This window comes from Procambarus clarkii, chromosome 1 (assembly GCF_040958095.1).
Source record: "Procambarus clarkii isolate CNS0578487 chromosome 1, FALCON_Pclarkii_2.0, whole genome shotgun sequence".
Classification (NCBI taxonomy): domain Eukaryota; kingdom Metazoa; phylum Arthropoda; class Malacostraca; order Decapoda; family Cambaridae; genus Procambarus; species Procambarus clarkii.
The window spans coordinates 46723888-46736569 of NC_091150.1; the positions used below are offsets into that span (position 1 = coordinate 46723888).

Here is a 12682-nt window from a genome sequence, read left to right on the forward strand (position 1 = left end):
AGGCCAATGCCAACAGGAAAAAATGCTTGGAAAAACAATTCTGAACCGAAGGGGCCACAACAAATCGAGTAAAAGAAAGAAAACAGAGCACTCTGTCAAAAGACCAGGACGACTCAGGCAGCGTATGAGCAGGCCGGAGGTGAAACAATGCACAAGACAGCTTGCGAAACGGTGCAAAAGTAACATCAATACCAAAAGCAAGCTGAAGTGAATCTGCCAGCGTGGCCAACACGAGGTGACAGTGTTAGGCATTAGGTGATGGTCCTGGATAAACCAAAAGAGAGATGACAAGACCACCCGAACAGAAAGCGAAACACAATGACAAAGACCTAAAAAGAACTAGTAGGACCGCCAGGAGACCTCATACTGCTGCCGAGACGAAACCCGCAGGTGGGACACCAACAAAGAAGCCACCTGATGACCATAGAGATGATGATAAACCAGAGTCCAAAAGACCATACGCAAAGACTCAAGGAGAAGATCAAACCAGCCATGTGACGCACCGGGCCGATCTGTTGGAAGAGGCAGAGCCGCGGGAAAACCTCCGGGTTCGGACACCGGGCAACCAGTACCTAAAATCACGGCTGGGCTGGCTACCACGGGGCCAAGGGGACTACTCTCCCATGGTAGGTCTCCAAGCGAGTCAGAACCTGGAGCAACAGCTGAACCAGGGGAAAAAGGTATAGGAACCCACCACCTCGACCAGTCCTGCCAAAAGGCATCGACCCAGATGGCCTCACAATCGAGGAAGGGCGCCACATACAGGGAAAGGCGCTGCGACCACGCTGACGCAAAGAGGTCCACCTCAGGGCGCCCGAATGTCTGGCAGAGCCAAAGGAAGGAGTCGGCGTCGACCGTCCATTCCGTGGAGAATGGAACGACACGAGAAGGTCCATCAGTCAAGACGTTGGACACTCCCTGCACATGAACAGCCAGGAGAGCTAAATCTCGAGAACTCAGCAGACGAGTCACCCGAAGTGGCCAGCGCCAAAGAGCCAAGGACCGCATCGAATCCCCCTTGATTCAGGCAATGAACCACCGGTGAGCAGTCTGTATGGAGCCGGATCGTCGATCCGCTGGCGACCCGAACCCTCTGAAGCGCAAACTACTTTGCAGCAAACTTTCACATCGTGCTGTTGGCTGGACGGAAGGACAGACCCCACGGCCCCTGGCTGGCCTGGTGAGCACTGGTCGGAAGGCCCCAGCTGAGAGGCAACACATCCGTGAACACATCAAGCGAGGGCTTGGGCAGGCGCCAAGGCACTGAACCCCGAAAAACTCGAAGAGGAAGGTCGTATTACCTTATGACCTGCATAAGGCGTGTGAACACGCGAGATGCCAGATTCAACCCGAATGGGAGACAATGAAAGTAGTAACTTTGACATTCCACAACAAAACCGAGCCAGTCCCTGAAACCCGGATGAATCGAGACGTGCCAATAAGCGTCTCGGAGGTCCAGGGACACCATCCAAGAACCTGGCTCCAACAGGAGCCGAACTTGAGACAGCGTAGTCATCCGATGAGGGGCAATGAACCCAGGGGTTCAGACGGGACAAGTCCAGATTGAAACTCAGGTCTGCACAGTCCTGTTTCGGCACTGGAAACAGATGTGAAACCCATCTGAGGGACGTCGTCGTTTTGACGATGCCCAAGCGAACCCACTCCAAGATGACTCGACGGAGCACAGGATAAGAGGCCTGCCCTGCCAGCCCTGAACCCTCCAAAGGAGGAGGGGGTCACCCAACACCACCGCAGGCTATAGGAAACGACCCGAAATGCCCATAAATTGTGGAACCAGGCATGAGCGAACAGCGCAAGCCTCCACCCCCCCATCGCCCTGTCAATGGGGTGAACTGCGAAAGGGCAGGCGAGACCCAGAACCTCGCAAAGCGAGCACCGCACTGACAAGACAAAGGCGGGTCCAAAGGCAGAGACGAACCCGAAACTGGCACTAGTGCTCTACCACGACGAGTGGAACCCCAAGGCCTGGCACGACCTCTCTGGGAAGCCCCCCCTCCCAAGGACCCCCAGAGAACCATGTCAGACATAGGACGGCAACTGGCCGAAGCAGCCTGAATATACTGCGCCACGGCTGAAGGAGAAATAAGCAAAGGACAGAAAAGGAGAAGACATCCTAAGAGCCAGGGCCCAGGCTGATTCGAAGGAGAAGGCAAGCACCGCCTGCCGACACACGAGTTGGGAAGGGAAACAGGGGAAACCGCATCCTGCAAGATTGGCACAAACAGCTTCAACAAAGAAGACGACGCGTGCGCCACAGAGCCAGGGGCACCGAACCCCGGAATGGACGCGACCGCCCCCACATTCTCCCCAAGCCAGTTCGAAGACAGCTCCAGGAGGGAAAAGAAGTGCAAAGGCCGAAGCCAAGAGGCCCCGGCCACGCAAGTCCTCAGCCACCTGCGCAGCTGAAAGGGAGGGAATCTGCACATGGAGCTTCAGAACGCTAACATCCCTGGAAAGAAGAGGAGCAAACAAACACTCACTGAGGTGCTCAAGTTTGCCCCCCAGGAAAACTTGAACCACTGTCGAGATCTCGCACCACTCAAGCGTGCGGAAACGACAGAAAGAATACCGAGCATCCAAAGCAAAAATAGGATAGTCCGAAAGCCAGGAGGACTCTAGAACCTCGTAACGTACCCAGAAAGAGAACGAATTCCCAAACCTGAAAGACCACGGATCCATCACCGAGGGATACTCCGGGTTACGCAGGAGGTAAGACGCCAGGGCAGCCTGCACCGCAGACGGTTGGATGCAGGAAGCCGAAAATCTCCAGAAAGATGGGACTGACGCACCTGAGGGAACACAGAACCGAATTCGGGGAGAGCCAGATGCCAAATTCAACTCATACGCAGAGGGGGGGGGGGAAAAGAACCCTACTCCTTGTAACAATAAGCCCGCACCGAGGGTAGAAAATCCCAGGCGGGGTACAGCCGGGCCCAAGGCCCCTCAGTCAGCCCCTCCCCAGCCCCGAGATCCCCCTCCTTGGGATTCAGGGCCGAGTCATCACACAGAGCACCGGCCCCTAAAGAAAAAGCCGGTGCAGCCGAGTAAGCCGAACTGAAGAGGGGGCCCACTGATCAGACCTAAAGGCTTCGACAGGGATAGTGGACTCGAATGCCTCCGTCGACGCACCTGAAGGGGCATTCCCCGAGACCACCCGAGACTCAAGACCATCTAAACCCTGCCTCGACTCCGAAACCCTCAGACATTTCGGGGCCGGAAGCAGGGCAGGGAAGGGGGAGGGGAAACCAGGATGCACCACAGCAGGGAAAGGATGAAAGGGTGCGGATTGAACCAAGGTCGAAGTAACCCCCACCCCCAAGTCCGGGTCCCTATAAGCAAAACTGAGCAGCCTCTGGGCATCCAGGTGAGCAACCAACCTAGCGCCCTGCAACAACCTAAAACGAGCATACAATGCCTGCGCCGCCTGTACTCGTAAAACATCATCTTGAGATTGGGTAAACTGAGTCACGAGCAAGCAACAGAACTCGCACGACTCCGGGTAAAAGGTGTTACCGACCCAACAGGTAGCGTGATAGAGGCAAAAACACTGAGTCAAGGGGACCGAGAAACCCCTCGAACTCGCACGAAGCGAGGGGGGGGGGGGGAATTCAGGGACTCATTCATCGGACCCGCACCCCCAGGGAATTCATAGGGTCCTGAACGCTTAATGGAAACTAACGCCCAGGTAATCCCAGGCAGGTGTAGAAAAAAAAAACCAGCGTTGAATGTAATGAAACGCCATTTTCTGGGTGAGTCCCGGAGGCTCCCCGGAGCTATCCCAGGCTGATATGCTAATGTCAGACTTTGGCATCAGTCATGTGTATGGAGTTCTTAGGCCTACCGGGGACCACGGCCAGAACCGGGCCCCCTCAGAGAGGCAAGGGGAGCAATGGCCTATAGAAGCCCCCGTGTAGTTGGAAGCATTCTATGTCTGCCATCGACCGGAACAGGCACCCAGAAAGGTAAGCGCCCCAAAACAAACCCCTATTCTGGTTAAAATTGCTACCTAATACCGAACTAGTGGATAGAACTCCCCAACCGAAAACAAGCAAATTAGTGTGACGTCACACACTGCCGCGCCGCTGTCTGCGCAGCTCCCCCCTCCCCGGGAGGGGGAAGGGGGAGCCCCAGACCCCCCGCGCCGGCTACCCACACCTCAGTTCTTGAGGCTGGATGTCAAAAACGCGAAAAACCGCCGACCGGAGGGAGGGAGGGATGCCGGGGAGCCTCCGGGACTCACCCAGAAAATGGCGTTTCATTACATTCAACGCTGGTTTTCTGGGGGGAGCCCCGTCGGCTCCCCGGAGCTAACTACCCACAGACAGAAAAAGAGGGACTTACCCGGGAGGCGGTCGTCGCTCACCCCTCAACTCGAAGCCGAGACAACTGGCTGCAACCGCCGACCCAAAGCAACACAGGCCCGACGAGGGCCAGGGACATTCACAAGGTAACGAGCAGCCAGGACCCTGTTCGACCGCCAAAATCCCCGCGCCCGAATATCAGACCAAGACATATTCCCAAAGACGGCAGCAAGAGCCGCGAACTTACGAACGTCATGGGCACGGGGATAGACCGCAGGCTGGCTAGACCTAATAACCCTGCGGACGACCTGAGAGACCCGAACCCGCGAACAGGGAAGAAGGGAAACCGGATCAACCCACAGCGCGTCCCCGGACACAGAAGCTGTGGCGCGCAAATAACGGCGAAGCGCCGCAACCGGACACAAAACATGATGCACCCCCGGCCTGACCAACCAAGCATCAACCACCCATGGACCCCTCCGGAACGCAGCAGTCTCATTCTTCGCCAGAAAAGAAGGAGACGGCTGCAAACGAACAAAACTATCACCACGACCAAAAGAGCAGAAACCCCTGCGCCGGAGGAGAGCATGAAGCTCCCCTACCCGACCCCCAGAGGCCAAAGCCAACAAGAAAAGTGCCTTGGAAAAACAATCCTGGACCGAAGGGGCCACAACGAAACGAGGAGATGAAAGGAAAGCGAGCACTCTGTCCAAAGACCAGGACGGCTCAGGCGACGCATGAGCAGGCCGGAGGTGAAACAATGCACGAGACAGCTTGCGAAACGGCGCAGACGTAACATCGATACCGAAAGCAAGCTGAAGCGGCTCCGCCAGCGCCGCACGATACGAAGCGACAGTGTTAGGCATAAGATGACGGTCCTGAAACAACCACGAGAGGAAGGACAAGACCACCCGAACAGACAAGGAGCTAACACGACGAAGACGCAAAAAGAAACGGAAGGACCGCCAGGAAACTTCATACTGCCGCCGAGAAGAAGCCCTCAGGTGGGACACCAACAAGGAGGCCACCTGATCACCATAGAGATGATGATAGACTCGAGTCAAAAAAAAACATACGCGAAGACTCGAGGAGAAGATCGAACCAGCTACGTGACGTACCGGCCCGATCTGCTGAAAGAGGCGGAGCCGCGGGAAAACCCTCGGGTTCGGACACCGAGCAACCAGCGCCTGAAACCAAGGCTGGGCCGGCCACCAAGGGGCCAGAAGGACAACTCTCCCCTGGTAAGTCTCTAAGCGAGTCAGGACCTGGAGCAACAGCCGAACTGGGGGAAAGAGGTACAGGAACCCCCACCTCGACCAGTCGAGCCGAAAGGCATCGACCCCGACGGCCTCGCAATCGGGGAAGGGCGCCGCATAAACGGGAAGACGCCGCGACCACGCCGACGCGAAGAGGTCCACCTCGGGGCGCCCGAACGTCTGGCAAAGCCAACGGAAGGACTCGTCGTCGACCGTCCACTCCGTGGAGAGGGGAACGAAGCGAGACAGGGCGTCGGCCAAGACGTTGGACACGCCCCGTACGTGAACCGCCAGGAGAGCCAAACCCCGAGAACTCAGCAGACGAGTCACCCGAAGCGACCAACCCCAAAGAGACAAGGACCGCATCGAACCCCCGCGGTTCAGGCAATGAACCACCGGAGAGCAGTCCGAATGGAGCCGAATCGTCGATCCGCGGGCCACCCGAATCCTCCCCAGAGCAAACCACACTGCCGCGAACTCCCGCACCGTACTGTGAGCTCGACGGAAGGACGGATCCCAACGCCCCTGGCCGGCCTGGTGAGCACTGGTCACAAAACCCCAGCCGAGAGACGACGCATCCGTGTACACAACGAGCGAGGGCTCGGGTAGGCGCCAAGGCACTGAACCCCGAAAAACCCGAAGAGGAAGCCGGTGACGCAGCAACCGACGCAAGTCCCCCGGGGGTCGAACTCTGCGATCGCGAGAGAGGCGGAAGGGGGAACCCCGAAGGAACCAGAACAGCCGTCGAAGCCAAACCCGACCCGGCGGGTAGACCACCATCGCGAAGTTCAGGCTCCCGCACAGCCCCTCGAGCAACCGCCGGGTGACCCGAGGGCCCTCCAGAAACAGACGAAGGCGGGACCGCAGCCGCAGGAGAGACTCCGGAGGGAGAGACAAGGAGGCGGTCCGAGAGTCCCACACGAGACCCAGCCAAGTCCGAACCTGAGAGGGAACCAGATGGGACTTCCTCCAGTTCACCAAGAACCCGAACCCGGCGAGCTGGGAAAGAACCAAATCCCTGGCTAGCAAGCAAGCTGACTGGCTGGGAGCCCAAACCAACCAGTCGTCGAGGTAGGCCAACACCCGAACACCTAGGAGACGCAAACGAGCCACCACAACCCGTGTAAGGCGTGTGAACACGCGAGGTGCCAGGTTCAACCCGAACGGGAGACAACGAAAACGGTAACTCAGACGCCCCACTACAAAACCGAGCCAGTCCCTGAACCGCGGATGAATCGGGACATGCCAATAAGCGTCCCGGAGGTCCAGGGACACCATCCAAGCACCCGGCTCCAAGAGGAGCCGAACCTGAGACAGCGTAGTCATCCGAAAGGAGGGGCAATGAACCCAGGGGTTCAGACGGGACAAGTCCAGAATGAACCGCAGGTCCGCGCAGTCCCGTTTCGGAACCGGAAACAGACGGGAAACCCATCTGAGGGACGACGTCGTTTCGACGACGCCCAAGCGAACCCACTCCAAGACGACTCGACAGAGCGCAGGGGAAGAAGCCTGCCCCGCCAGCCCCGACCCCCCAAAGGGGGGAGGGGCCACCCAACGCCACCGCAGGCCGCGAGACACGACCCGAAAGGCCCACGAATCGTGGGACCAGGCGCGGGCGAACAGCGCAAGCCGCCCCCCCATCGCCCCGTCAAAGGGGCAAACCGCGAAAGGGCCGGCGACCCTTACGAGACCCAGAACCCCGCACAGCGCGAACACCGCGCCGACCAGACGAGGGAGGGTCCGCAGGAGGAGCCAACCCCAAACCTGACACCAGAGGCCTACCACGACGAGAGGAACCCCGAGCCCTGGCACGACCTTTCCGGGAAGACCCACCCCGGGACCCCCGGAAAACCAACAAGTCCGACATCGGACGACAAGCCGCCGACGCAGCCTGAATAAACTGCGCCACGGCCGACTCCCCAAACAGGAGAGGACAAAAAGGTGAAGAACGCCTAAGAGCCAGAGCCCAAGCAGATTCCACGGAGGAACCCAGCACCGCCTGCCGACACGCGAGACGGGAAGCATAGAACAGGGAAACCGCATCCCGCAAAATCGGCGTGAACAGCTTCAACAAGGCAGCCGACGAACGCGCAGTCGAGGACAAGGTGCCGGACCCCGGGACGGACCCAAGCGTCCCCACATCCTCCACGAGCCAATCCGAAGACAGCTCCAGGAGGGAAAAGAACCGCAAGGCCGAACACAAAAGGCCCCGAGCGCGCAAGTCCTCCGCCACGAGCGCCGCCGAAAGGGAGGGAACCTGCACATGGAGCTGAATAACGCCCACATCGCGGGGAAGGGCAGGGGCAAACAAGCACTCATTCAGGTACTCAAGTTCACCCCCCAGGAAAACCTGAAGCACCGTGGAAGCTTCCCGCCACTCCAGCGTGCGGGAACGACAGAAGGAATGCCAGGAATCCAGACCAAACAAGGGGCAGTCTGCTAGCCAGGATGACTCCGGAACCTCGTAACGGAGCCAGAAAGGGAACGAAGTCCCAAACCTGAACGTGGATGGGCAAAAACAAACTGAATAAAATGACAGAACCCCCCACCAGGCAAAAAACAAAAAGAAAAACAAAACCCCGCAAGAGGACAGCGAACCGCAAGGAACAGAGCCGGCCGCGATGTCGGGAATTACAAGCTGAGCAGCACCCTCAAGAACTGAGGTGTGGGTAGCCGGCGCGGGGGGTCTGGGGCTCCCCCTTCCCCCTCCCGGGGAGGGGGGAGCTGCGCAGACAGCGGCGCGGCAGTGTGTGACGTCACACTAATTTGCTTGTTTTCGGTTGGGGAGTTCTATCCACTAGTTCGGTATTAGGTAGCAATTTTAACCAGAATAGGGGTTTGTTTTGGGGCGCTTACCTTTCTGGGTGCCTGTTCCGGTCGATGGCAGACATAGAATGCTTCCAACTACACGGGGGCTTCTATAGGCCATTGCTCCCCTTGCCTCTCTGAGGGGGCCCGGTTCTGGCCGTGGTCCCCGGTAGGCCTAAGAACTCCATACACATGACTGATGCCAAAGTCTGACATTAGCATATCAGCCTGGGATAGCTCCGGGGAGCCGACGGGGCTCCCCCAGAAAAACAGTGTTGAATGTACTGAAACACCATTTACTGGGTGAGACCTGGAGGCTCCACAGAGCTTATCCAGGCTGATATGCTAATGTCAGACTTTGGCATCAGTCATGTGTATGGAGTTCTATGGGCCTACTGGGGACCACGGGCCAGAACCTGAACCCCTCAGAAAGGCATGGGGAGCAATGCCCTATAGAAACCCCCATGTAGTTGGATGCATTCTATGTCTGCCATCGAGTGGGTCAGATACCCAGAAAGGTAAGCGTCCCAAAACAAACCACTATTCTGGTGAAAATTGCTACCATAAGCCGAACAAGAAGATAGAACTCCCCTAAGAGAAACGAGCAAACGATCATGACGTCACACATCACCGCGCTGATGTCTGCACAGCTCGCCCATTGCTGGGAGGGGAAAGGTGGGCCCAAGACCTGTTGCACTGGCTATCCACCATCAGTTCTGAGGCTGGATGTAAAAAATCGCAAAGAAACGCCGACCAGACGTCAGTCAGATCACAACTTAATTGAAGTTATGACAACAATGGGGAATACACCTTCAAAACCAGTCCAGATTCCCGGTGAAGGAGATTTCAGCAAATTCAACTTCAATAATAAACAGATAAACTGGGAGCAAATAAACCAGGACTTCACAGAAATAAACTGAGAAGAACAGCTAGAAAATGCAAATCTGAACCAGTGCCTGGAAAAAATAAGCTCAGTAGCACTAGAAATATGTTCAAACCACATACCTCTAAGAAAAAAAAGAGGAAGAGATGCAGATTGGAACGGGAACGTCATTCCCTATATAGGCGAAGAAAACGAATCGCGAAACAACTTGAGAGTCGCACTCTATCTCAAGAACGGCGAAGAAGATTAGGTAGAGAAATAGAAACAATTGAACTCAAGCTACAAGAATCATACAAAACCCAGGAGAGGCAGAGAGAGGAAAAGGCCATCAGTGAAATAGAGAGAAATCCGAAATATTTTTTCTCCTATGCAAAATCAAGATAAAAAATCACATCTAGTATCGGGCCCCTGCGAAAGGGAGATAGAACTTTCACTGATGATAACAAAGAAATGAGCGCGTTACTGAGGAAGCAGTACGACTCTGTTTTCAGCGAGCCATTAAACGCACTAAAGATTGATAACCCAAATTAATTTTTCATGGATATGATACCAACATCAAATCATATATCAGACATCACCCTATCCCCACTGGATTTTGAAGAAGCCATAAACAGTATGCCTATGCACTCTGCACCAGGCCCAGATTCTTGGAACTCCATATTCATCAAGAACTGTAAAAAACCACTATCGCAGGCCCTCCACATTCTGTGGAGACAAAGCCTAGATACTGGCTTCAGTATCTGGCTGGTATATCAGGGATATACCAGCCTACATACTGGTATATCCCTGATATACTAAAAACAACAGAGATAGCACCACTTCATAAAGGAGGAAACAAGGCAGAGGCAAAAAATTACAGACTGACAGTACTAACATCGCACATCATAAAAAATTTTGAGAGAGTGCTAAGAAGTAAGATCACAAAATACATGGAATCACAGCATCTCCATAACCCCGGACAACATGGTTTTAGAACAGGGCGCTCTTGCCTGTCGCAGTTGCTGGACCACTATATGGCATTAGATGCTATGAAAGATAAACAAAACGCTGATGTAATTTACACAGATTTCGCAAAAGCTTTTGATAAATGTGACCATGGTGTTATTGCACATAAAATGCATTCAAAAGGAATTACCAGAAAAATAGGCAGATGGATCTACAATTTCCTGACTAACAAAACCCAATGTGTAATAGTCAACAAAATAAAATCCAGCCCATCAACTGTGAAGAGCACAGTCCCCCAGGGTACTGTGCTTGCTCCAGTACTTTTTCTCATCCTCATATCGGACATAGACAAGAACACAACCTATAGCACTGTATCATCCTTTGCAGATGACACTAGGATCTTCATGAGAGTAGGCAACATAGAGGACACGGCAAACCTCCAATCAGATGTAGATCAGGTCTTTCTATGTGCTACAGAAAATAATATGGTGTTTAACGAAGATAAGTTACAGCTTATGCGCTACGGAAAAATGAAAATATAAAAATGGAAACCACGTACAAAACTCAGGCAAATCATAACATAGAACGAAAAGGCAATGTAAAGGATCTGGGTGTACTCATGTCGGAAGACCTTACCTTTAAAGAACACAATAAAGTAGCCGTCACAACTGCAAGAAAAATGACAGGTTGGATAACAAGAACTTTTCACACTAGAGATGCTATACTGATGATGATACTTTTCAAAACGCTTGTGCTCTCTCTAGAGTGGAGTACTGCTGCACAATGACAGCCCCGTTCAAAGCTGGAGAAATTGCTGACCTGGAGAGCGTGCAGAGATCCTTTACTGCTAGAATCCACTCAGTAAAACATATAAACTATTGCGACCGACTAAAGAGCCTAAATCTGTACTACCTTGAGCGCAGGTGGGAGAGATACGTAATAATTTACACATGGAAAATATTAGAGGGGCTGGTCCCAAACCTGCACACAGAAATAACATCACATGAGACCAGAAGACATGGCAGGATGTGCAGAATACCCCCGTTGAAAAGCAGAGGTGCAACAGGTACTCTGAGAGAGAACTCTATCACCATCAGAGGCCCGAGACTGTTCAACACGCTTCCTCTACACATAAGGGGCATAACTGGCAAACCCCTCACAGTGTTCAAGAGAGAACTGGATAAGCACCTCCAAAGGATACCTGATCAACCAGGCTGTGACTCATACGTCAGGCTGCGAGCAGCCGCGTCCAACAGCCTGGTTGATCAGTCCAGCAACCAGGAGGCCTGGTCGATGACCGGGCCACGGGGACGCTAAGCCCCAGAAGCACTTCAAGGTAACCTCAAGGTAAGAGGGAGGGAGGGATTTCGCCGGAACCTCCGGGTCTCACCCGGAACATGGTGTTTCATTACATTACTCTATGTTGAACATTCAATAAGTACACTATCAGTACTATGATCACAAAAAGTTATATCTATTTTGATGTTAGGAAACTAGATTACTAACCAGGAAGAGGTGTGTGCTTGCCATCCTCTACAGCAGGTGAGGGCATCACTGGATACGAATATGCCCATTGCTGATTGTACCCATATCCATAACCACCATACATTACTGGCATATGATAAACCTGCAACAAAATAATATTTTTTACTTACAACATAACTCACTCTTTCAAGTGATTCTAAAAACCCTTTATAAGTGCAATAGATAATATTCCACAACGGGCCATTCTCTCATCGAAGTGGTAGCATTATTAGGAAACACAAAACATACAGATGGTTGGAACAAACTTTAATTGTAAAACAAACAGGATAAAACAGTTACTCAAACTTCATAATACAGTGAGGGTTTGATGTGCTACAAGGTATGGCATTCAGTGGAATGAATACCTTACTGAGCAGACCCTCAGTTGTTTACCAAGTCAGGGCTTGGCTCCACCCAATACACTGCTCACACACAAGGTTCTACTCCACTTTTGGCCCCAATGAAACAAATAACTTTATACTGACTGCTTGTTATAAGACAAAAGAGTAGAAGTAAGCCACTAAATAACTTTTGGTAAATATTGCTGGGACTGCAAGGATAGCCAATTACTATTCTGCTAACTATTGATTATTATTAACTACCAGCTACACTGCTTAGCACCATATAATAGTGCTAATTACCACAAATAAGGTTAAAGGAGCCATTAGCCAACACTTTAACTGTACCAATTGCTATATGTTGATTTATTTTGCACAAATCCCCTATGTGATTGATCTTAATGGGTTTTCAATAGTTTTTCACGTGCAACAGTATATAAGACTTTTATAAAGCTTTTAAGTTTAAAGTCTAAAGCCTAGGTTATATAAAGCACACAGAGAAGGTGAAACATCAAGAATAAGAATAGAGAGCAACATAGGGAATGTTGCAAAAACCAGCACTGAATGTAATGAAACACCATTTTCTGGGTGAAGCCCCGGAAACTC

General features: G+C 53.1%; 1 protein-coding gene across 18 annotated transcripts in view; it reads right to left on the minus strand.

The window, feature by feature from the left end:
* Positions 1–12682, minus strand: part of LOC123773435 (UDP-N-acetylglucosamine transferase subunit ALG13) — a 384366-nt gene that overhangs the window by 62526 nt on the left and 309158 nt on the right. For all 18 annotated transcript variants that reach the window (XM_045767364.2, XM_045767919.2, XM_069307078.1 and 15 more), the window contains one exon: positions 11721–11841. In XM_045767364.2, the coding sequence (XP_045623320.1) occupies positions 11721–11841 (121 nt within the window). The remainder of the gene's footprint in view (positions 1–11720; positions 11842–12682) is intronic.